The sequence below is a fragment of the Carassius carassius genome, chromosome 26, assembly GCF_963082965.1.
Source record: "Carassius carassius chromosome 26, fCarCar2.1, whole genome shotgun sequence".
In the NCBI taxonomy this organism is placed as follows: domain Eukaryota; kingdom Metazoa; phylum Chordata; class Actinopteri; order Cypriniformes; family Cyprinidae; genus Carassius; species Carassius carassius.
In genome coordinates, this window is record NC_081780.1 from 1594162 (window position 1) to 1621049 (window position 26888).

Genomic DNA, 26888 nt, shown 5'->3' on the forward strand with positions numbered 1-26888 from the left:
TTTGAGATACGTTATTAAAACACAATTTTAGAAATGTTTAAAACCTCTGAACTTGCGTGCATGTGACTGAAATGTTTTGACTGGTTTCTAACATTTGAAGTTGGTGTGTAATATAACCCTCAAAATAATTAAGAATAAATATTAGCAATAACATAATGTATTCTTTCCATTAAAAAGAAGAGAAAAAAAGTTATGCTAATTGAATTCTTATTTCAGTATAATTAAACTAATATTATAGTTTTGATTAAAATCAGTTTTTATTTTTGTTTTCTGTTTTGTTTTTCATTTGAGTAATTCTTTCATATTTAGTAGTATTTTATAAATAAATCTACACTTTTTAATTTATACATCTTTAATTTTTTATTTTTTTTTGTTGAATTTTTGTTATTTTAGTACATCAAGTTAAACTAAATAAAAAATGTTAACGTCTACTTTGTTTTGTTTTCAAGTAACAATTTTATTTATTTATTTTAGTTTCAGTTTTACTTTTAATTATCATCTTCAGTCTGTTTTGACATCCCAGTATCATGAGTGTGATGTCCTGAAGCAAAACCAGCAGAGATCCATCAAAAAGTAAAATAATTCTAGCAGCAATCACATAATCAGAAGACATCTTATAATGAAAAACTGTCTCGCGTCTCATTAAACCCCGTCTGCACTCATATTAATTAAAAGTCTATTCCCAGAAAGAGACAGGCACTGGTACGAGGGCAAATGTGGTTAGCACATCCCTTTAGGAGTGTAAACGCACTTGATTAAAGCTGAACACGCCTCTAATTGATGGGAACAGATTATTCTGGGACGTCCGGCCCCAATCACCCAAAAGGTGAAATCTCACAGCATTTCTCTCAATCTGTGATTAACTCACATGAAATCCACATCTCATGTTCATGCTGCCAGCCAGACTCAACAAACAACAATAAAACAACTTGTATAGTAACTGACACAGTGCTCAAAAACTGAGATTTGGTTTGATTCTTGACACTGTAGCGTCCTCTGTCGCTCACAGGAGTAACTACACTCTTGAGGATTCCCGGTGACTAGTTTGTGATTTGAAGGAAAGTGTTTTTCTCTAAAGTTATAGGAAATAGTTTACAATATAACGTACCGTTGAAACTTTTGAACGGTTGAGCTAGTCTGCTAACCGAAATCGTCAGCTCACTTTTATTTATTTATTTGTTTGTATCTTGATTAGTTGACTAGCATTTTTATCAGTCAAAATGCAAAGTGGACCAGACTTACCGCTTATTCTGACAAAAAACCTCCCAATTATTTTCTTTCTCGGACAGGAACTCGTCTTTTTTTTAACGGACAAGCACAGCGGCCGTTTGTATGCAAGTTAATTTGAATATGTGACACTTCCGGTGTAACAGTCCGTTATGCTGTTTATAACTGGTAACGTTACTTATTATATTTTAAATTTACTGTCATAATCTTAAACACACTGGTTTGTAACCATAGACTGTATAAGTTTGTAACTCAAATAGTTTTACCGTTTGCTGCACACTATTATTCTAGTTAATTAACCGGAAGTCTCGCATATTTAATAGAAAATAACTTAAGTGGATAGTGTGACCATAGTCTTATAAAGTAGTCGGTCACAGTTCAAACAAACAATAATAGACAGTTTGTTGTCGATTGCAAAAATAAATAATAATAATAACAACAATAAAATAAAATAAAAATATTATCTGTTGAAGAAAATTTAAACAAATCCGGTCTGAAACTGGACTCCCTCTAAAGTGATTTAAAACATTTTTAATTTTTGTCAACTTGTAAACATGACTTTAGCCTGACTGCAAGATATTTCATAGAAACCAAGCAATCTAGCCGATTTTGTGCGCAATATCAGAAGATCAACGAATGGATGAATACCGTGAAGACTTTGGCTATAAATGGATGTATAAGTTTAGAAACAACATTCAGAACCGTTCCAATCCTTGCTTTTTTTTGTTTTTTTTTTACCTGACAGTAATGTGAAGATATCAGCTGCTGCAGTCCATCCATGCAACACCTTGTTGTTTTCTCACACCATCTGCTAAACTCTAGAGACTTCTGAGGGTGAAGATCCCAGAAACACACTTTCATTTTATATACAGAGTCAATTTCTTTTGGATTTAATAACAACTGAGCATCTTGCCTTCATGCATTGATCTGATTGGCAGTTAAAGACTAATAACCCTAGAAATGTAATGCAAAGTGCAATAATAAACACCAGCGCATGTTTTTTTTAATTTATTTTTTTATTTAAGGCTTTCAAAAGTTGTTAATAATAAATATATTCATCTAAACCACACCAAATCAAGGCAAAAACAATGAGACAGAGTCTGATCACATGCCAATCACATCCATTGATCTCAAAATGCTAAATCACATCATTCAAAGGACATGCGACAAAATATGTTTCAAATAGGACCGGTTGCATGTTTTTAAAATGATGCCTAAAACACAGCAGCAATTGCTGGTTTGTAACGGTCACCAAAAATATTACCGAACATTTTGATTTAGGAATCAACACTACTTTAGAACATTCATATTATTTTCTTTATATTCTCAAAATATGATTGGCAAAATGATGGAACAAAAACCTGTAACATGAAACCGATCAGGCTGTGAAAAGCAGATTTATAAAAGCATTACATTTGAGAAAAGTGGCACAGAATGCAACAGCGTGCATGAACATCATCTCACGTACGATCACATTAAGTGTTTGGTATTTGATTCAAGCTCTAAATTTTTTTATAAAACTAAAGCTCAAAGCTTTAATGCCTCTCTAAAAACCTCCCGTTTGAGGTCCTTACATCTGAAAAGCATCATAGCATATTGTCTTACCAGAATCATGCAGCTGTGATAAACCTCCTCCAGAGGACACTGCAAACATGCAAATGACACACAATCCACAAAAGGCAGATAGCAGCCTTGATATTATTTTCCCTACTCACATGACCTTGATGAGGTCAGCAAGTTATTACACTGTGATAAAAATAAACAAATAAAATGACATTTTCTGCTTTGGAATAACCTCACTGATTAATTATTTGATTTAAAAAATCCAGTAAAATCAGTAATATTGTGAAATATTACTACAATGTAAAATAACAGTCATCTACACGAATATATTTAAAAATTTAATTTATTCCTCTGATGCAAAGCTGAATTTCTGCTGCTTAATATTTTGTGGTAACCATAATAAGCTACAATGCAAACTTTTAGCACAAATAAGATTTTAAAAAAGACTAATGAAATAAAAAGAAGAAGAAAATTCAGCTTTGCCTCGCAGGAATAATTCACATTTTACAATATATTTACATGGGAAACGGCTATTTTAAATTGCAATAATATTTCACAATTTTGACAGCATTTTTGATCAAATACAAGCAGCCATGGTAAACATAAGCGACTTCTTTTATAAACATTACTATAATAATAATAATAAAATTCTGGATAAAAAAGTGGATTTTGATTTCAATTAACTTCAAATGCAGTAAAATATGTAGACGTAGGCATTGAAACCAGTAAGTAGTGTTGACTGCTTCATTACAAGCAATAAAATAAATATATAAATAGATTTGCGTCTGATTCTCGTCACAGTTACTCTGGCCTGTTGCGTCTTCGTAATCCAGCTGTCAGATCTTCTGGATGATTGTGAGTGACTGTAACATCATCTACACTGATGTCAGCAGAGTCCTCGAGGGAAGGCATACTCGAGTCACTCTCGCTTCCCACGTCCTCTTCTTCTCCCGCCGCAGCTCTGTTCTCCTCTTCCTCAGACTCAGACATAGGCCTGAGCTCTCGGTGATCATGAGGCTGTGCTTCAGTGTGAGTTTCTGGAAGCGTCTCGGCGGTGGCCAAAGTCTCAATGAGTTTGTCTATGTTGCGCTCACATGTCGGCTCTAAAAGATATAACCACATGATTTGCGATACCCATCAACACAGTGCTAAAATACATGCTTACAAGTATAACAGCATTAAACATAACACCTAAAAATGTGTGCATGTCACAGCACTATGTATGAAAATACAAAATACCAGAGCAAATGTCACTCAGGCATCTAACACATTGCTGTTCATGATGTTGGCTGCTTTAGTGATACTTTATCCAACTAACTAGCTTGTGATATATTTTAAAAGATATGGGAGTTTCTTTACTGCGGTCATCTGCATTAGTAGTGAGAAACTAAAACTTGTATTAATGCAGCATAACTAGTACTTACTCACTGACATGAATGCAAACTCACATGTAAAACATTTAAGTTTACAGCCTCCAATTAGGTTTAACATTCATACAAAAAATGAAATTAAATGCATTTTAAATATTAAATGTCATTTTTACTACTGTAATGCCAAAAATAATTATATCATTTAAATGGATAGGTATATGGATAGGGTATAATTTTTTGTTTAATGATTGATTTTTAAAATGATTTAAATAATATTAAAAATACATAAAAATGTATAAATAATAGCCAAATGAAACTTATAATTGCCCGATTGCTTATTTGAAACAAAATAAAAAAAAAGATAAAATAAAAATAGATATATATATCTATATATATATATATATAAGATAGATATATTATCTTAGGACTTGTTGCACTTCTAAAACGCTGTTCACACCAAGAACAATAACTATAAAGCAATAACCATATCACCAGCGGACCATATCATCTGTTTATTCCAAGTTTACGACCTCATGACAGCGAGACAGATTATGATTGGCTGTCAAAGTTCGTATCATTCATCAGCTGAAAAAAATCATTCTGGAAGTGATTTCAAAATCATAGTTTCTCTGTGCCTTTATTGTTTTAGCTGTGGTGTGGACTCTGCTATTCTTTAATATTGAGAACGACTTTTTAGAACTATATCTTTTATGGTTGGGTATCGATTGGGTTTTATACCATACCAGTGCCATTCCGATACTTTTAAAATGGTACCAGTGCCTAAATGGTGCCTGAAACGAAGCTTCAAAAAATATTTAAAATAAATCCATAGCATTCACACACTCATTGGATGCTCTCATTTCCCAAGCTTCCCTTTACTCTAAGGCTAATAAATGTATTTCATGATCTGGGTCATTAATACACAACTACACATAATGTTTCTAGTGTATCTCGGTCAATCACTCTGATGAGGGCTGTCTGTCACTGTCTTTAATCAGTTCTGTGAATGACTGTATGCTCATTCTATATAAAGTAGCAAAAATATCATTTGTAAAGTACTGTGCAAAAGTCTTAGGCACATTAGTATTTTCACCCAAAAAAAAGGGGTTTTAAGCCATTTTTGTTGTGTCAGTAGGAAATATCGGTTTACATTTCCAAACATTCATAAATCTAGTGAGATTTATGAATGCACAACTGATATTTCCTACTGACACACTACAGCAAAAGATATAAAGAACTGGCCGAACACCATTTTTTGGGGTGAAAATACTAACGTGCCTAAGACTGTTGCACAGGAGTGTATGTATAAAGTTAGTATAATTAAATTAAGTATATTTAAATACGCGTAATTAAATTATGCGTTCATATGTGTTAAGGGCTAGATTGTCGCTGGAGGAAACAACATTTCGGAGGACCATGACAAATATTTCAATTGCGCTAAGGCATTTAAGAGGCACCGAAAGTGTTCTGCTTTTACTTGTATGTGTGTGTGTGTGTGTATAGATAGATAGACAGTTTTCGAAATCCTTTCATTTATACAGTTAACTGTATGTGACACTTGTTTCCATGAGTATGAGCGCTGGTGTTTTTGTTATCGACCAGCAGCGAGACTAAGATGCTTGCGTGGTACTGTGTTAATTGCGTGGCTTGTGTTAATTGGATCAGATGTGTTTACCTTCTATCCTGATGTTTGGACACTTCATGCCTCTCTTCTTCATTAGCTGCCGAATGCACTGCAGCTGCGACATGATCTCGCTCTTCTGCTCCATGGCAACAAACTTCACACTGCAGAACAACACCCAGAATAAACAAAGCCACACGGCTGAAAGCCAACATTGAGTCACTCGCCACCAGTGTGCATTTCAATGTCGAAAACCTAATTTTTGCTTTTGCATAACCAAATCATTCAGGCTATGAATTTGCTTTAACCAAGTGCATTGTTGCATGACTGAATAAACCACATTTATTTAAAAGAAAGATGTTTGCAGGTGTTCAACTTCTCATTTTCATCTGCATGTCTGCTCTCACCAGTTGGTAAGCGGGTCCAGCTGGGTCAGGATGGAGCTGAGCATCTTCTCGGTCTGAGCCAATCTCTGCTCCAGCTCATTCAGCTGATTCTCTGTCGAAAACCATAAATGCTTCAGAAAAATGACTTCCTGAGAATATAAAATGAATGGTGGTATTTCTAAGAAAGCACTTTTAAGCATCCTCATTCATGCACACTGTAAGCCTTGAAGAACCTCAGACACTTGATGTGTTCTGAAGGCATACAGCAAATCGAAAATTGAAACTATTATAAATCTATTATAAAATAAATAAATACAAATCTCCAGTCAAAATGAAAACAGTTACTCACACTTGTGTGTTGCTACATTTCTGTCAGATCCAATATAGTCGGCACAGCATTGTTTTTTAGTTTTAATCTTTCTGAAAATTACAATGTCGAACTGTGCCTTGTTTGTAAACGAATACACATCAAAATGAAGTGAACAAAGGACCGAATTCTTACTGACACGATCTGGATCTTCAATAAAAACATTTCATAAAAAAAAAAGAAAGTCCATTCCTAATGTTGGAATCAGAAGGAAGGCAACACAAACACTCTTTTCCTCAACTTGACAGTGAACAGCGTCTTCTTGTCTTCATTGTTTTGTTTCTACATAGACCTGCAACCTCTGTCGTAAACACTAGGCTACATTCGCAAATCAGTGGGCGGGGCTAAACAGGATGTCGAATCAGTGGGCGGGGCTAAAAAGACAACGATGTAGAATCAGTGGATGAGGCTAAACAGGCAGTGATGTAGAATCAGTGGGCGGAGCTAAACAGGCAGCGACGTAGAATCAGTGGGCGGGGCTAAACAGGCAGCGACGTAGAATCAGTGTGGGGGTTACACAGGCAGCAATGTAGAATCAGTGGGCGGGTCTAAACAGACAGCGATGTAGAATCAGTGGGCGGGGCTAAACAGACAGCGATGTAGAATCAGTGGGCGGGGCTAAAAAGGCAGCGATGTAGAATCAGTGGGCGGAGCTAAACAGGCAGCGACATAGAATCAGTGGGCGGGGCAAAACAGGCAGTGATGTAGAATCAGTCGGTGGGGCTAAACAGACAGCGATGTAGAATCAGTGGGCGGGGCTTAACCTGCAGTTATGTAGAATCAGTGGGCGGGGCAAAACAGTCTCTCTCTCATATCAGCATTGATATTTTTCGGAGGCGGTGTTTATCCACACTATTACATCATAGAGTAGAACATTCCACAAGCTGTCGTTTTGGCAAATTGGCTTCAACAAAAGCTGATTTTACTCTAATGTCAAAGTTTTGAGTTCTGAAACTTACAGGATGCTTCTATAGTACACTGACTTCTAATATGTAAAAAGATCAAGGGAATTTTGGTTGCTCAGTTCATTGGCCCCTTAATATATCCATTCTGAAACAGACAGGATTATACAGCCTAGAAAGTGTGCAAAGAGCTCTCCCTGTATAATCACTAAAAGCTGTAATTCACTTCAGATCATGGCAATCCCACGGCATTCCATTAATCAGTGACGCTGTCTGCACTGCATTTGTACATCATGTCTACACATTGTTATAAAAAGAGGATTCGCGAGCTTGTAGAAATCAGCACTTGGCATAAACTCAACCTTTTGAGTGGTGAGTGAACATTTGACACTCCCCAGACCACCAATGCGCACTGGAGCATTATGTTTCACCGACAGGTGAATTGTCTCAGGTCGACTAGTACAATGGTCTCAATCTTACAAAAAGTTGACTAAAAGGTAATACAGATCCCAAGAGATCTTCTTACTGTAAAGGGTGTGCCATTTTCAAGTCTCTTTCATGCAAATTATCATCTGTCCCCAAGAAGGTGTAAACTCTCAGGCGTAGGACTTGATCAAAACTATTTCCAATTGTTAGTTAAGAATAAGATTAAAGTCTAGATAAATTATCATATCAATGATCAATAATAGTTATTATAAACTAAATTCAAGGTCATGGTAAAATGGAGTCAGATTAGAATTCAATTAAAATTAAGTTACTTTACTACTAAAAATTATTTGAGCATACAACACACACACCTGTCTCCTCGGATTTCTTCACTCCTCGAGCTGTTTTGGCTTTTTGAGCTTCAGAATCGCTTGCAGACTTTATCTGAAAACACAAAAACTAAGACTTAAGCAACTTAAACAGCTAACAAAAAGAAGAACGAAAGGTGTTTTTGTCCCTAGAAAATGGGCTTTGGTTTTCATTACAGAAATGATTATAAAGAAACTTTTAGGTAGAAAGATAGACATAGCATTTTCACTTAATGATCTATTTTTCACACTGTAGATTTTATTAATTGTGCCTTTAATCACAAATCAAGTACATTTCCATCCAAATCATCACTATTAAAAAATCATGAGTGTAAACTGTAAAATAAAAAGTTGTTTTACAAGACAACACGGCAAAATTTCACATTTAATTAAAAGTATTACTTACCATTTCTTTTACTTACAATTTTGTTTTTTATTACATACTATCTCACATGCTTTTTATGTACATTGAAGTTTACTGAATTATATTTTACAAGAAAATAGAATATCAGTCTTTTTCATTTTTTTTATTTCATGTTTAATTCAGTGTGTTAATACCTGCTGTTTCTATGTAATTATTTGTTAAAGTTACTGGCAATGTTTTTTTTCCCAATATGCTTTTTCTAAAAAAAAAAAAAAATGAAGAAAAAAAAAAAAACTCTAGTTTGTAACCTTTCACTCTCTCTCTCTCTCTTATTATAATTTTTTTTTTGTAGACCGACTTTAAAAAGCAAGAAAATGCTATTTCAGTTTTTCTACTTTCATGGTTAATTATATCTGTTCCTTGCCATTCCTTTTTAACTCCTCTATAAAACTTTTGTATAACAAACTTATTACAAGAAAAGTCTTTAACACCTTTAGAAACTTATACGCAGCGAAAAGCCCGACACCGATGGCGTAGATGGGCATGAGGGTGAAGACATAGCCCTTATTGCTGCTGGGTTTGTATTTGTCGCTCTTCAGCTCCTGCTCCATGAGTTTCTTCATCTGCTGCATGTTCTCCAGGCTCTGAGCGCTCCTGTGGATCTGCTGCTGAGAACCAGGACCTGCAGGACCACACACAAGCACTGGCCTTCACATACACATCCAGGGTTTCATTTATCATTTATCATCAATTATCATTTTGCACCCCAAAGTAAATGTTCCTTGATTTAAGTATATTTAGGTTTCTGAACATTACAAAAATACTGAGGAAAATAATACTTTTTTTTATACCATGAATATGAATTAAAAAGGTCTTAATCTGTGGAAGAGCCAAATGAGAGCTTTTTAAGATCTTTTTGAGACGTTTTAAGACCCACGGTATCCTTGTGCTCCAGATAGGCTGTTAATACTGCATCTTTATGAATAAAACAAAGACATATGTGACCCTGGACCAAGAAACCAGTAATAAATGTCAATGTTTTGAAATTGAGATTTATACATCATCTGGAAGCTGAATAAATAAGATGACGAAATGGATACAAGAGAGATGCTACTATTTGAAAATCTGGAATCTGAGGGTGGAAAAAGATCAAATAACTGAGAAAATCACCCTTAAAGTTAGCAATGCATATTACTAATCAAAAATTAAGTTTTGATATATTTACGGTAGAAAATAAAAATGTACAAAATATCTTCGTGGAACATGATCTTTACTTAATATCCTAATGATTTGGTGACTGGTTTCGAGGGTCACATATGTAAAAATTTATATGAAAATGGTCTTAAACATCTCTATATAAAATGATAAACAGATACAATGAAAATATATATATTTTTTTAATGAGTAAACTCAACAGACCCGAGACATAACATTACACAATTTCAGCAATAAAAAGCAACAATAAACCTAAAAAATTGCTAAGCACTAAATTATATGCAGCAATATATGACCCTGGAGTACAAAAGCAATCATAAGCAGTCAGGTATATTTGTAGCAACAGCCAACAATAAATTGTATGGTTCAAAATTATCGTTTTATTTATTTAAAAAAATTTTTTTTACCAAAAATAATTTTGTTATAAACTAAAGATCATGATCCATCATGGTATTTTGTAAATTTCCTACCTTAAATATTAAAAAAAAAAAAAATTATATCGTAATATGCTTAGCTGAGGACTTAATTAGTACTAAAGCGATTTTCTCAAAAAGTGTATATATATATATTGTTCTCTCAGATTCCAGATTTTCAAATAGCTGTATCTCAACCAAATACTGTCCGATCCTAACAAACAACATATCAATGGAAAGATTATTTATTCAGCTTCCAAATGATTTATAAATCTCGATTTAAAAAAAAACTGACATTAATTACTGGTTTTGTGGTCCAGGGTCACATGTACGTGTAAACACACAGCCAGAAAGTAACCAGACACAGCCGAGGCTGGTCCACTCGGGTCCGCACCTCCACTGCTGATCCGCGGATCGAACGGCTGGCCGTCTCTGCTTCCTCCGCCGCCGAACATCCGCGGGAATAACACAAACACCAGCAGCACCGCCGTGAACGCCATGACGAGCTGCTGCGAGGAGGAGAGCGCCATCTCCGAGCCACAATTAATACATTTAAGAGGACGATTCCTCCACTGTTGTTGACTAAATGCCTCCTTCGGTGTGTTTGTGCGACAGAAATCGCGCAAGAGCGCCATCACTGACCTCTACAGGACTGGCGTGGAATTACTGCTCGGCGGTCAATCAATCTGCTTTTTCTGGAAAGGGGCCAAAACTCAGGAATGCTTTACCTACTAATTTAAAACTAGAGACCAATAGTAATGCTTTAAACAGAGGACTTAAAAACGGTTAAAAACCAAACAACAGTGCTCACATTAATAGCCCTTCATACCCAATTAATATTGCGATATTGTCTGATTCTGTTGTCTTTGCTTTACAGCTTATATATGTAAATAATTCTGAATGTTTCATCTCTTCTTTATTTTTCTTTTTTTTTTTGTAATTCTAGGGTATATACTTGTGTCTTTTTAACTTTTTCTTTATTAGTACTGCTATCATAGACTTATATTGTTAACATTGTTACTATTATTTATCATTATTAGCATTGTTACAGAGTTTTTTTTGTTTTTTTGTTTTTTAGCTCTCTGAAAAGCCTCCCATGGACTAAAGTTGAAAATTATCATGTGTGTCAAAACACTTAAGCAAGTGCATATGGTTTGTCAAGTGTAACTGTGATGTCCATGTTAAATAAAAAGTGTAATAATTATAATAGTCATATCTGTATCTTTGGTTTTTTTTTTGTCAGTCCTGTGATAAATCTCTTTGCCAAACTGGTTTGTAGTTTTATTTGGCCACAGTAGTACGGTGGCTGAGAGAGCTCAACGCAATGCAACTTCAGAAAACACATGAAAATAGCAAAAGCACCAGGAAATCAAGAAAATATTTTCAGCAATTTGACAACATAGGCGCTGCAAATACCCACAACATAACCAAATAAAGAATTTTATTTGCTGTACGTTTCTTTATTTGATTGTGTTGTGGGTATTTGCAGCGTGTGTCAAATTGATGAAAATGTTTTCTTAGTTTGCATGTGTTTTTTCTATTTGTGTTCCCTTCAGTTGTCTTGCTTCCTTCAATTCTTTATTCTTTTTTATTTTTGTAATTTCCTTCCCTCAAATGAGTGTTTGCAGAAACATTTCCTTCTTCTAATGACATTATCTCACACATTAGCGAGCTGCTTTCAGAACTTTGGCTAATGTTATGCCAAGCTATAATGAAGAAAGGTTCTTGCGGTAATGTTAATGGTTAATTTAACATTAATAGTTAATTAACATTCCAATTCCAAAGATAGAATATATATTTTTATATAATGAAAATTTTTATATGAAAAAATATGTCATAAATCATCAGGAAACCTTAATTAACATTATTGGTTCTCCTTGAATATGCAATTCAGCAAACCTCACCTGTGTTACTGGAAAAGCAAATTGGTTATTGATAAAAAAAGTAAGTAAAAAAAAAAACAGTTCCTGTCAGTGCTGCTTACGTAAATGTCCTTTAAAGATAACTGAAATATACAGAAAAATAGATAACGTGTACTTGAATAAACACTTGCACTATTCTACACTAGTCTGAAAGAAGACATGTAATGGAAGCCAAATAACCCAAGATCTAAGAGACCGGTTTGGGAAGGAACACCGGCTTTTACTGCAATGTCACATGTTTCTACATCCATTCTACATTATTTGAAGGTCAGCCCCATAATAAAGCTCACATCTCTCCTTATCAGAAGCAGAAGATGCCACTATCACTACTATTACCAAGCACATTAATTATTTTTCACATGATTGAGCAGATGGACTCTAGACTTTGTCTTAACCTTATCTGAACTGAAGGAGAATGTTTTTTCATTTCCACCTTTATTTGTTTTTCACCTTAATTATCCTAAAGGCCACAGTTCATTTTTAGTTCATCTATCTTTAAAACAGTTTCAAACATCAAGCATTTACAAGTCCTTCACATTTTTCAGACTAGGCTTTCTCAAGCTAACAAAGGCTGTCTTTAGTTTAAAATTTGCGCTGCAGCTGTCATCGAGTTTAATTTAAAAACTTAAAACAGAAGCTGTTTGTAGACGATACAGAATTGAATGTTTATACTTTGGAATGCCCCAATTTTTTCCTCAGAATTCTAAGTTTACATCCAGCAATTCCAAGCGGGCTTCTGTATATTTGACATTCAAAAGAGTTTTTGTTAAGTTAAACTTTTGTGCATCATTAACAAGGTGCTTGGTAATTAGTTGCATGGTGCTTTATTCAATCTGAAACTGATATGGAAATCATAAAACAATAATACATAATTTCTTTCATACCTATGATTTTAGTATTATAGACAAATTAACTTTTTCCACATTCAAAAACACAGGTCTGAGTATATTAGAATCTATAAAGAACAGAACATTTAATGACTAAGGCACTATTATTAATATTTTTTGTACCTAATACACTTGAGTAGTTATAACAAACAAACAAACAAACACAAAAGGCTAAGTTGAACTAAAATGTGTTTAAAATAAGGAGTTTTTTTAGGGTGAAGTGATAGCTACGCCCCGTCAGTTCAACTGAAAGAGCTTGATAATGAGAACAGACCTTCACTCTCAGCTGAGCTCACACTCTCTTTCTAAACTCACACCAGTCTCTTCCTGCTCACATTTAATCCAGAAACCAGCCCACAGCAATAAAAGGTAATGTTGCTCGGTCTATATAACTCTTTTTAACAACCTGTGAAATTATAAGAATTAAATGAGATTGAAAAATGGTCATAATTTGATTATTTGATAGAAAAAAAATTATTATATTTCTAGTACAAATAGAAGAACACAGTTACTTGGTTTTGCATATGTTTTGGTCAAATTTGGGTTTGTTTAGTCGTTAAAGTATCCATTTTATACAAATTGATAAATTCTTGAATAAAGAACATAGTTTTAAACCAGTCACATGCATATGTCTATCAGTTTTAAACCAATGTCTATCAACAATGCATTACAATAGTGTATAATTAAGATTGCAGATAGGAAACATAACTTTATAAGATCTGAGCACACTGAAGATGAACCGAAGACTCATTCATCTCTAGATCTGAAGCACGATGACATCTCAGGTCTCAAAGACCGTCCTGCGACTGGAGGCTGAACACGTCCAGGCATTAAAAGATGGAATTAATTTTAAGAAAAACCAAGAGGATGGCAAATGTTACATCATTTACAAAGGCAAAGACAAAATACGAGCTTGTGTGAACCAGTGCAAACACCAGGGAGGACTCTTCATTAAAGACATAGAAGACATGGACGACAGGTCGGTGAATCGAAGCTAACATTACAGGGGAAAAATAAAAAAGACAACAAGATGATACTATTAATAAAAATAGCTCACTTGAGGAAAAGTCAGATATATGCATGCAAATATTCAAGCTAAAGATAATCAGTGGTGGCCAAAATTGTAAGAACACTTTGCATTTTAAGAGTTTTCAGTTGTTTTTATTAAATTGGCCATTACAAAACCTATAAAATGAAAGACGGAAGGATCTGCTGAACATTGAAAATTATCCACTGGAAAGTGCGGACCTCAACTGCATCGAGCAAATTTGGGGCAAGTTGGAAAATAAACTGGACAGATCTACTGTATATTCAAAGGAAATCCTTTGTCTTGAGTTGCAGAAGGCATAGGATAAAATTAGTAAATTCTCAGGAAATATATTGACACTATGCCAGAGAGATGTGCTGCTGTAATTGCTGCAAAAGGTGGACATACCATATATTTCAGTTAAAAATGGATAAAAACAGTATGACTCATTTAATCTGTTTATATTTGTTGTGCTCAGAGCAAACATCTGCACGTTTCACGAACATTTTAAAATGAAATCATGCAAAAAAATCTATATTTTCTGATCTGTCAGGTGTTCTAACAATTTTGTCCGCCACTTTTTTATAGATGTTTTTAAAGGAAGTCTATTAAACTTTAATAAATCTTTCTTACTCCAGTCTTCAGTGTCACATGATCCTTCAGAAATCATTCTAATATGCTGAATAGCTGTTCGAGAAACATTTCTGATTATTATCAGTGTTTAAAATAGTTGTGCTGTTTCATATTTTCATGGTATCATTTCAAGGATGCATTGAAATGAATCAACAGTGTGTCAGGTTTTATGATAAAGCATGAGTGAGGATGCAGGGCTTTATTAATTGATAAAAGAAGACATAAAACGAACAAAAACAACCCCTTCGGGGGAAAACACAACTGGCAGCGGTTTCTGAAGGAACATGCAATGTCCTCAGGCAACACACAAAGGGAACATTTCACAATGGTCCGACAAGACTGAGAACAAAGGTAGAACAAATAGGGAAGCAAAGTGGAGAAAATGAACAAAAAATGGCTTAGCAAGGTGAGGGAATGTTTGCTCATAGCAAAGACAAAACACGCTCCGAACCGGCAACATGTAAACTGAAGAGTGCACGCACAAAACCTTACACTCACAAAAAGATGAGACAATACATGGGATCTGTCACAAAACCAAGAATAAACCAGACTTAAGTGACAGAACCCTGTTATTTAGGCATGCTACAAAAGATTTCTACTTCAAAGAAATTCCATCAAAGACTCATGAAAACCAATGTATCACAGTTTCCACAAAAACCACGTATCAACACCAGTGTATTAACCCTTAACTGTCACTCACATTTTTGAACATAGACTTTATAGTGCACGATTCAAACTTACATTTTTATAATTCATGAATGAAAACATTTTGTAACATGATATTGATGTACCATTTACATGGTAATGCAATGTCTGATTTTAAAATGGGTTTCAAAGGATGAATTTTGAGATTTTATGTTTTCAAGTGATATATAATTTCTGATGATTTCTAAAATGTGATAGAGAAAAAGGCAACGAAGCAGTCTTTTTTTTTAAACAAAGGTAAAAACTCCTGTTATAATGTAGATTTTTGAGGGTGCACTCTTGTCATTAAATTACATTTTACAGTATATTAGGAAATTGCAAAACGTGTCACAATATTACGGTTTTAACTTTATTTTTGATTAAATAAATGCAGGCTTAGTAAGCAGAAGAGACAAAAAAATAAAAATAAAAATATTTATTTTGAATCAGTAAAAAAGTGCACTTGTGTGTTTGTGTAACAGAACAGTGCGCTGCACCAAACACTACTGGAAACTGAACGTGGCCACAATGGAGTACATCAACCCTCCAGACAGCTTCATGCAAGACGAACTCGGTAATAATATCACTCTTATTTAAAAAGAGTGCATTGAAACCAATTTCAGACTCTCTTGAAAAAATACTGTGAGTACTTTTTTGGCATTGATGGTTATAAACATCCATGGACATTTTCCATTGCGCATTGCAATTTTGGCTATTGTGATTCTTTAGAATTCTAAAATGTTCTTTGTGCTAAGAAATTAAGAAAAAAATTAAGACATGTTCACTGAAAGGTTCTTCGGGGAAGCAAAAATGGCTCTTCTAAAGCAACACTGGAAAAAAAAAGTTTAATCCTTTATTTTAATGACATTTGATGTCGTTTTAATTGCAGCTGATTTAAATAATATGGTAACACTTTCTATGAAGCCCGTATTTATAATACATTATAAGGGTCTTCTTAAGGCATTGTAATGAATGCAAAAAATGCATTATAAAAAACCTTATAATATGTTATATCAACTCATGAATAATCATAACAACAATTATAATACATCTATAATACATTTAAGTATGATTATTTACTGTATAACACACAATGAACACCATATTGAATCATATCTTGACATTGTTTATTTAAAAAGAGTGCCTTGAAAGCAATTTCATACTCTCTTGGAAATACAGTAGGTACTTTTTTGGCATCGATGGCTCTATAAAGAACCTTGGAAATTTTGGAATGGAAACTCAATGTTCTTTGCGCTATGAATTTAAGAAAAACAATTAAGACATGTTCACTGAAAGGTTCTTTGGGGAAGCAAAAATGGCTCTTCTATGGCAACACTCATTGTCATTTTAATTGCAGCTGATATAAATAATATGTAGTCATATTAAAGATGGATATGTAGTTGCTGGAAGTGAATGCTGTGGGATTGTCCTCCTGTGTTTGTGTGTGTAGAGGCAGTGCTGTCCGATACTGACGGTAGTTTAGAGCTGGTGGAGTTGAATCCTCCAGACCCCTGGACCAAAGACCCCAGAGAAGCACAAGAGTTGCATGCCGGAGAGATTACGGTAAATAACAATGACATAAAACAGATCTTATATCTCATCATGTCTCTAATGTGAACAAAGTGCTTGAAAAAAAACTTGAAGCAATGCATGCCATCATTGAATGATTACTTTATACTCCTCTTCTCACATCCACACCTGTGTAAATACACTGGGCCTTGTACAAAAAAATAAAAATTGACAGCAGATGTTTAAAGTTTGATTTACAACCCTGTGGTTCAGTGGTAGAGCATTGTGTTAACAGAGCAAAAGGTTGTGGGTTTGATTCCCAGGGAACAGATGTTAGGGGAAAAAAGGTATAGCCTGATTGCACTGTAAGTGGATCAAAGCGTCTGTAAATGCAGAAATGTAAATATAACCTGGAACATACCTGAAATATTGGAACATGACAATGTTGTGACGTAACCAGTACCAGTTAATTACCAAAAAAGTGTAATTATAATCAGTTAGAGTTACTGAAAAAAAAGTGTAACAAAATTATAGTTACTTATGATAATGTTAAGGAGGTTATATCTAAAAAAAACTAAAATTTCACCCACACCCACATACAGATTTAATTGATTTCTTTCATAAATTGCAGTGACTGCTCTAAAATATGAGACACCAATGTTTCAGGAGTTTAGTAATAGGACACATGCTTATTTGACAACTGCTTTATTCCTATTTGGGCTTGAGAATATGCTTTATTTTTAAAGATTAACAGTTTTTTCCAATGCATTGATAGATGCCAGTGTGTCCTGTCATAGCGAAAAACAAAGATTTGATTTAAAAAAGATTATCACAGCTACTAAATTATTTGGTTTTAAATCTGTATTTAACCTCTTTTTTTGGTGGCTGTGCTTTAAAATCAAATGATTGTAATCTTAATTCAAGTGATGAAGGATTTCGAAAGTGACTGTAATCAGTGTTGAATACTAGTTAGAAAGTAATCAGAAAGTTAGTTATCAGTTACATTTCTTTAATAAAGTAATTGAAATAGATACACAACTTATTATATTTTGATAGGTTAACTTGTAATCTGTAACCTATTACATTTCCACAGTAATCTTCCCAACACTGGTCGCTGATGCACAATGATGCATAAGACTTTTATGATTTTACGACACATTAAATTGTTAAGAGTGACATGCTAATAAATAAATAAATAAATGCTGTTTTGAACATCCTGCTCATCAAAGAATCCTGTGCATTGCAGCTGACGTACATCACACACGCATGTATGGAGCTGAAAGCAGGGAACAAGCGGATGATGTTCGACCCGTGGCTCACAGGTCCAGCGTTTGCGAGAGGATGGTGGCTCCTTCACGAACCTCCGTCTGATGCCATGGACAGACTCAGTCAGGCCGATCTCATGTACATCAGCCACATGCATTCAGATCACCTGAGGTTAGAGTCTGATCCACTCTATTGTATTCTCTGGTGTTGAATTGTATTGTATGACGCCACAAAACCAAATGCACTTTTTTTTCTATTAGCTACCCAACTTTGCAACTTCTTTCCAAGAAGCGTCCAGATATTCCCATTTATGTTGGAGACACTTCACGGCCGGTGTTTTGGTGAGACTGAAGTCTAGAGGAGAGTTTGCAACATTAAAATAAACGAAGGAATATTGAAGTAAAACTGAAATAGCGATATTAAATTTAACTGTTGTTACGGCTATCACACTTCTAACTATTTAATAATAGTTAGAAGTGTGATAGCCATAACAACAGTTCACGATCATTTAAAAGCAGGTAGTATGCACAATCAACTCAGAATCCATACAAAACAAAGACAACACTTTATTTTAAAGTTTTCTTGTTACACGTTACATGTACTTACTATTATAATAACAATAAATTATGCATAATTACATGCTATAAACCCTAATCCACAACCTAACCATATAGTAAGTAAATGTAGTTATTTAATATTACTCAGTGCTCAAATGTATAATTACACAATAAATGTTACATTTTCCTACATAAAAAAAAACAAAAATACAACCTCATGTTGTGTCAATCACGTTTACACACTTTCTCCGAAACCTTAGTCCAAAAAAAAAAAACAAAAAAAAAAAATTGGAATTGGATTTTCTCTGTTTTTCGCATCCATAGCAAGCAGGAAAGGATGGCGAATACGAAAAAAAATGCATACGAAAATTTCGAACACAGTGTGCAAGGACTGATAAATGTAAAAGAAAAATGTGTATATCTAAAACAGAACAGCTTCAGTGTATTGAATACAATTATGAATCCAGTATCTCTGTTACTTACTTCGTGTAAAAGAAAATCTTTAGCTGATCAGAGCTGCTCACACTTACATAATCTAAAATGATAAAAGACATGGCTGGTGGGAAATCACTTACAATTTGAAAGTTAACATTTATAGACATTTTAATAAAGAATCAACCTGTTGAGAGTGTGTTTACAGTGTGTTGTTGGATGGTTGAGCTCCATAGTTTTCTGAAGTCACTTCATCATAGTTATAGTGAGGTGACATCGGCAGTTACAGATTTTCCCCGCCTTTTTTTCAAATCTGTAACTGCCAATGCCACCTTATAATTAAATATAAGGAGGTGGCTTTGGCAGTTACAGATTTGAAAAAATCTAAATGGCGGGAAAAATCTGTAACTGCCGATGTCACCTCACTATAACTATAATGAAGTGACTTTGGCAGTTAGAGATTTAAAAATAAAAACGGCGTGAAAAATCTATAACTGCCAGTGTGTTATCACTATTAACTATAATGAGGTGACTTTGGCAGTTACAGATTTAATAACAAAACTATGTTTTTATATGTTTTTATACTTCAAAGTTTTACATTTAATTCAATGTGTTACTTCCAGTTTCTTTGTAATAATTAGTGAAATTTGCTAGCAATTTTCAAGTGTTTGAACTAGAGGAATGAATTTCGTTTTTGTTGCAGGTATCTGGAGAAAAGTGGAGTGAATTTAACAAACATACACGTGGTGCCGTTCGGCGTGTGGCAGAACGTACGTTTTTCTTGTCTTTTCTTCTTTTCCATGTGTTCTTTTTCTTGATTTCGGCTTTCCTATTATTCGAAAGGTCGATGAACACCTGCGATTTATGATTCTGATGGACGGAGTTCATCCTGAGATGGACACCTGCTTGATCGTGGAGTATAAAGGTATTTTGCTGCTCATTTAGACAAACATTAGGCAGACAGCTTTACATTCAAACAATAAAACAATATAAGAGCAGAGCGGGTAACAGAAACAGATTTGGCTGCATTCTGCCTTTATCTACAATCTATGATAAAGGTAAATAATTTGACATGCAAAAGAACAGTCTTCAGGCAAAGTTCAAGTAAGCAAACACAGCAATAATTTCAAGGGTGTGAATATATTGTCTTTTAATATGCAGCGTCAGAAATGTGGTTTGAACAGTTTTAAAGCCAACAAAACCCTCTTATGCTACATTAGCAGAAGCAAAAAATGAAGTCTCTTCTGCTCAGCAAGTCTGCATTTATTGATCAAAAATACCTTAAAATTTTGGAATATTACAATTTAAAATAACTGTTTTCTAGGTGATTAATAAATGGTAATTTATTCATGTGACAAAATGCTGAATTGAGATATACTACCTGAAAGCTGAATACAGAAGCTTTCCATTGATGTATGGTTTATTAGGATCGGACAATATTTGTCCGAGATACAAGGGTGCAAAAAAAATCTAAATACTTAGAAAATCGGAAATGGAGTTATACAATATTATAATTATTTTATTTTACAATATATGTTACAATACTGATATTTCTAAGCTGTTACAGTATGTTGTCGGAAAACCACATTTGAACTTTTAACCATGTGTTGATGATCTGGTAAAAAAGCTGAAAATTGATAAAAGTTGGACATTTTATAAATGTGAAAATAAAGTTCCCCCCAAACGTTTGAATAGTAGTGTAGCTTTACACTGAGATAATGTTGACACAATGAAATTATGGACTCGGTTAAGTGCCTAAACCTCATTAGAAATGCACACTGCTGCTAAAAAGACTGGATAAACTCAAACAAAAACCTTCCAAGGTCACATGATCCTGAATACGGTGGACTGCACCAGACCAAACAATGGACGTCTTCCTCACGGTGTTGATGTGATGATGAGCGACTTCGCCGGTGGTGCCTCTGGTTTTCCAATGACCTTCCACGGCGGTAAATACACCGGTGAGTCCCGTATGCCGCTTTAAACAGGTGCAACATAGGAACAGGTGACCATAAGCAGCACAATGCATTCTAATGCACATTGTGTTTGTTTGTTTTTTTGACAACAGAAAGCTGGAAGGCAGATTTCATCAAGAACGAGAGGAAGAAGCTGTTAAACTATAAGACACAGCTGGTGAAATCACTACAGCCCAAGATCTACGTCCCTTTTGCAGGATACTTCACTGAAGCGCATCCCTCTGACAGGTGAACACACATCCCTCTATCAACCTTATCACAGAAACTTGTCCAGCTAGTCAACGATTAACTACGGTGTCCAGGAACACATTGTAAGTAAAATCGATAAAGTCAACATGAAACAACCGCTTCACATATGTACTATGATGCATTTCTAAGTGAAATATATCAGGATGATTTCTGAAGGATCATGTGACACTGAAGACTGGAGTAATGCTGAAAATTCAGCTTTTCATCACGGGAATAAATTACAGTTTAAAACATATTCACACTAGACATTTAACAATTTAACTGTGTTTTTGAGTAGATTAAAAAAATCTTTTCAACTGTAGTGTACTCTATATAACACTGAAGTATGAAATGTATGACAGGAACACTTGAACATGACTAACAGGTACATAAAGGAGACGAACAGCAAGAACAGTGCAGCAGATCTGAATGAATCGATAAGGAAGAGCTGCCCGAATATCTTAACCTGGACTCCTGTACCCGGATCAGTCCTGGACTTGGCCCTGGCGTTAAATGACCCATCCAACCGGTGCGTTTACACGGCTTTACGTTATTATTAGGATGCAGCATTTGAGCACACTGATGTAGCTTGAGTGCATTAGACTAAAAGAAATAAAGCTTTAATATTTGCATGAAAAGCAAGCAATTTGCAAAAACACTAACATGACATCAGTTCAGTTCAGTTAAGTTCACTTTATTAGCCATTTGCAGTGTAAAATCACATTGGTTTATTTTAGTATTACTGAGACACTACAATTATTATTATTATTTATTATTTGTATTTTAATTTGACTTAAGTTTTAGTAAATCTGTATTTTGTTTTTGTCATTTTAAAACGTGTATTTTGTTTTTTTTTGCTTTAGTTTTTCTAGTCACATTAAATGAAAATGAGAAATGTTGCCTCAGCAGCTGAAATACTTTGTGTATAGTTGTGTTAATTATTAAAATTAATTTCTATAATGTAATATATATATATATATATAGATATATATATATATATATATATATATATATATATATTATTTTGATCAATAATTACTAAGTTTTTCAATTGTTTATTTTTTTTATAATTTTCTGGTCATCAAAGAATCCTGAAAAAATGTTTGATGTTTAATTGTGAAATAAGTTGTGGCATGAAATAAGTGTTTTCATATTTATTTTATTTCAGTTAACCAAACTGAAATAATTATTCATGTTTAAAACTATTTTCATTTAATATATGTTTTTTTTTTAAATGTTATTATTTTTAGTTCTAGTTTGAACTATAATAATCCTTCAAGACAGGATGAATATTTATGCAATTTTTTAATTCATGTGATTTATATTTACAAACATATTTAATACAGTCTCTTTGGTATTTTTATTTAGGCATGCATCTGTTTAATTTCCATTTGATATTAAAATGTTCATTAGCGTGTTGCATGTGAGAATTATGTTGGAGTCTGTTATTATTTCTGCCTGTTTTCCATCAGCATGCTTTTTTTCCTGGTTTTAATATCATGACCATAGGAGAGTCATCACTGAGCCGCCCAATGGCACAAAGATCTTTAAGGACAGTTGGGACTTTGACTTGTATTTGGATGAACTGAATGCTTCCGTTTCAGCTGAAATCTTTAAATACAAAAGCTGGATCCAGTACTATTATAGCTGGGCAGGATTTAAAGACTACAATCTGGTCATTCGGGTAAATCATCTACTTCATAAACAATCTGCTGTTGGATTTCACACATAAAGCAGCTTCATGCACAAAAACACCCATGCAATAAACAGTTTTCCCATCAGGTCACTGAGACGGATGATGATTTCAAGCCTCTGAAAGGAGGTTATGACTATCTGGTGGACTTTCTGGATCTTTCTTTCCCAGCAGTGCGTCCGGAGAGAGATCACGCGTACGAGGAGGTACAGACTGAGCAGTATGAGACATGCTGAAGCTGAATACATACTGATGAATCAAACGTGTGCGTTTCAGATCAAGAACCGAGTTAATGTGATGAGACACGTGGTTCTGAACGGCCGGCTGTGGGACGACCTGTACATCGGCTTCAATAACAGAATGAGTCGAGATCCCGATGTTTACCACCACAAGTAAATACACACAAACAACAACATCACAAGATGAAACAGAAAAATGCATAAGAGTGCATTAGTCATGCATCAAGTGAAAATATAGTAAATTCAAAGACCAGAATCCAGGAATGTAATCATTTAAATGGTATTCACATGGTATCCTGAAGGATTCCTCGAAAATGAAGCTTTTAACATGTTGCGTATAAAAAAATATTTAAAATGTTATTAACTATGGACATCTATACTAATCCATAGTTAAATAAAGCCGGTCTATAACATTATTTATCATCATTTCATATCATTAATTTTTCTATTGGCAGATTCTTGCAAATATTTCTAAATGTTTATATTTAGCTTCATTTTTTTCCCAGTTTTTTAATACTTTAGTCATTTTAGTACTTCAGTTTAACCTTGTTTTGTTTCAGTTATTCAGTATTATTTTGTTTTCTTTTTTCTCTACATTTTCATCATGCATTTGTATTTTATTGTAGCCTTGTTTTGTGATAGGTTTCTTGAAGCATCTTAGAGATGTTGCCACAGTTCTTCTGGATTTTATCTGTCTACATCTGTTTATGTGGTTCCTATCGAAGCCCGTTTCTGCCACCTAATAAAAAATACAATAATGTAATTGCAACTTTTTATATCAGTACTGCGTGATATAAACTTGCAATTGTGAGATATAAATTGCGAGATATAAACTCGCAATTCTGACTTTTTAACTCGGAATTGAGAGTTTATATCTCGCAATCCTGAGAAGAAAGAAAATCAGAATTGTAAGAAAAAAACTGAGAATTGCAACTTTATATCTCTGACTTTAGAATTGCAGGTTACATAGTCAGAATTGTGAGATAAAAAGTCACAATTACTAGTTTAATTACTTAATGGAAACTGATATTTCTTACTGACACACTATAGCAAAAGATATAAGAAATCTATTTTTCAGCTGGTGAAAATACTACTGTTCTAATCATTTTGGCCACCACTGTATATATTTATCTCAATATGTTTCCTCTTGAAGTGGTGGATGCAGGAGTGGGTTGTTTAAATGTTTAGTCTTTCAGTCATCTTTCCAGCTGTGCACCACATCTCTTAGTTACTGGCTCTGTTGTCAGTTTTTCAGCTTGTTTGACTGACGTTTAGCAGTTTGTTCTTTGTTTTACTTTTTACGTTGAAGCCTTTCATGTTAGCAACACGGAGAACCTGTGGTTCTTTTACTCAAATTTCAGATGCACCTCTTCAATCTATATGAGTTATGGTGGTATCGAGTGAAATTAAGATTGTCTCAAGGGATCAACCATATAATTAAGAGAAAAAAAAGATATTCTCTTACAGTAAAGGGAACAAGCTCACATTGCTAATTTCCAGGAAACCTGAAAATCGAACTGAAAATCTGAAGATCAGGCGAGGATGACTGGGTCAGGTTTTCAGCTCCTCTTTAAATCCTCACATTAGAGGTCTGTTCAGTTTTAGGTTTGAGGAAATGATAAAAGATACAGGAGGATGTTACGTTCTAATTCTTAACCAGCTTTTTGGAGAAAGGATCAATATCAGAAGTGTGTATGCTCCAAATTTGAACCTACTTTTTGCTCTGAATTAAGTCAACTTTAAATTAACTTTTTCTGTTAATCACATCATTCTTGGAGGAGACTTGATGGAGGAGCCATGAACTGCCTTTTTATTATTTTGTATAGTTCACTGAGGTCCACTTATTATATATCAAGAATTTTTGTATATTAAAAAAACATGATAATTTAGAAGAAATAGGCTATTTTCTGTCCTGTTTTTAACCCCTCATCAGAACGAATAAAAAAGGCGTGATGGATTGTAAACACCCTCAATAGTTGTGTAAGTTCAACAGTGACATTCCTTACAGAAGGACACTGCTGTGATTTACGTCAAAAATGCAAAACGTGAAAACTTGTGTTGCATCATTACTGTCGGATCCAGTGTAGCTGGCACAACATCATCTTTTAGTTTCAATCTTTCTGAAAATCTCGCGTTGAATTGTGTCTTGTTTGTAAACAATCTGCGATAAAATAAAGTGATTTAGGAAAAAATTTAACTTAGGTTTATTTGGAAAAAATAAAACAGATTTCATAGGGCCCTACAAATATCATGCATCCAAAGCTATAATTTAATACTAAACAACAATGCATATTATATAGGGATTATTTAATTTGTTTTTAGGAAGGACCCAATAAGGACCATGCACATTCACTTTCCACACAGGCACACTTTATGTTTTGTTGAAATAACCCTTAAACATGTAAATGTATAATTTCCTTCAGTTTAATTTAAATGTGTAATAAAAATAAATAGAAAATAAATTTATATTTTAAAGTTTAGAATTAGACAGCCTTGCATTGTGTAGACAACTGCATAGTGAAAATGACCCCAAAGCACCACCTAGTGTACAACCTACTCTAATACTATTATATATATATATATATATATATATATAACATTAAAGAAATCCTTCATTTTCCAACATGTACATGACATATATAAAATATTGCATACAGTTATGGGACACAGTCATGCAGCAGCGAGCATCACAACAGGGAAAGTAACCTAAAGGTTGTAAATGTGTGAAATTGTATAGGGCCCCATTCCTGTATTTTCCCTGGGGCCCTCGAATTACTAAATCCGGCCCTGGGCAGATTCACAAAGTATGCTCTTAACTATAGAAATCAGATGCACATTCCAGATTCATGTGGTCTTTAATATCTGTTGTTGTTGTTTTATTGGCAGGTTCTGGAATCACTTTCAGACAGACCTGCCTTTATCAGCACCAGACTGGGATGGTTTCCTTCAAGATGCCCGTGAAACAGACGTGTCAGACGAGAGCAGTAATGGCTGCGCTCTATCTTAACCCAAACACACACACATCACAGTTATCTGTGTCATTTTTCTGGATCACAGCGCTGTTTACGTGGTTTTGAGGGTCTGAGGGGTTTGAATCTGATGCTGCTCGATTAATATCTGTAAAAAGAAGACAAACTCTACTTGAACAACCCCTGGTTAATATTTATGAAGTTTCTTCACGATACATGATTCTGTGCTCAGATATGCAATATTTTTGTATAATGATGCTATGAAGTGGATGGCAAGATTGTTTGTTTTACCTGGAATCAGATTTGGATCATGGAAGTTTTATGTCTCTTTACATCAGGTTACTATATTACTGGCATGTATTTCTTATTTATGAAATGTGTTTGGGATGGATTTTTTTATTTTTTGGTATTTGATTCTTTAAATCCTTAATCACTAATGAAGAGTAATCCGGTTGAGTTATTGAACACCGGAATGAGACTTGAATTGCTTTATAAGCAACTATTTTAATGAATGATAATAAAAAATGTATGTAAAATGCAAATAATGTGTTAAGAGACCATATTGAAAACATGTGACTTAAAAATCTAATTTAAACCCAGAAACAGAAAAAAAGAAAGAAAAAAGACAAAATACTGAAGAAATA

The 26888-nt window shown here is 34.1% G+C and overlaps 2 protein-coding genes across 2 annotated transcripts; one reads left to right on the top strand and one right to left on the bottom strand.

Annotated features, from left to right (window-relative positions):
- Positions 1–2605: 2605 nt before the first annotated feature.
- On the bottom strand, positions 2606–10846 carry ccdc107 (coiled-coil domain containing 107). The gene is made up of 6 exons (XM_059510605.1): positions 10617–10846; positions 9086–9276; positions 8234–8306; positions 6189–6279; positions 5836–5945; positions 2606–3893 (listed from the first exon to the last, which is right to left on the bottom strand). Exons 1-6 carry the CDS (start codon positions 10750–10752, stop codon positions 3592–3594), a joined length of 903 nt encoding a protein of 300 aa, XP_059366588.1. The 5' UTR covers positions 10753–10846; the 3' UTR covers positions 2606–3591.
- A 2441-nt stretch (positions 10847–13287) lies between these two features.
- LOC132105475 (cytidine monophosphate-N-acetylneuraminic acid hydroxylase-like) lies at positions 13288–26509 on the top strand. The gene is made up of 15 exons (XM_059510606.1): positions 13288–13400; positions 13793–14010; positions 15858–15949; positions 16826–16938; positions 18131–18321; positions 18411–18491; positions 19843–19909; positions 19983–20064; positions 20963–21100; positions 21208–21343; positions 21729–21872; positions 22853–23027; positions 23126–23242; positions 23313–23428; positions 26162–26509. Exons 2-15 carry the CDS (start codon positions 13805–13807, stop codon positions 26280–26282), a joined length of 1779 nt encoding a protein of 592 aa, XP_059366589.1. The 5' UTR covers positions 13288–13400; positions 13793–13804; the 3' UTR covers positions 26283–26509.
- Positions 26510–26888: the final 379 nt, after the last annotated feature.

What these genes read in the sequence shown, in the direction of transcription:
- ccdc107 (XM_059510605.1), bottom strand. Translation starts at nt 10,752, where the DNA reads ATGGCGCTCTCCTCCTCGCAGCAGCTCGTCATGGCGTTCACGGCGGTG. An exon ending in GAAGAAATCCGAGGAGACAG is followed by an intron (nt 6,280 to 8,233) that starts GTGTGTGTGTTG and finishes GGTTTTCGACAG; the next exon opens with AGAATCAGCTGAATGAGCTG. An exon ending in CTGGACCCGCTTACCAACTG is followed by an intron (nt 5,946 to 6,188) that starts GTGAGAGCAGAC and finishes GTTGTTCTGCAG; the next exon opens with TGTGAAGTTTGTTGCCATGG.
- LOC132105475 (XM_059510606.1), top strand. Translation starts at nt 13,805, where the DNA reads ATGACATCTCAGGTCTCAAAGACCGTCCTGCGACTGGAGGCTGAACAC. An exon ending in CGTTCGGCGTGTGGCAGAAC is followed by an intron (nt 19,910 to 19,982) that starts GTACGTTTTTCT and finishes ATTATTCGAAAG; the next exon opens with GTCGATGAACACCTGCGATT. An exon ending in CCCGATGTTTACCACCACAA is followed by an intron (nt 23,429 to 26,161) that starts GTAAATACACAC and finishes TTTTATTGGCAG; the next exon opens with GTTCTGGAATCACTTTCAGA.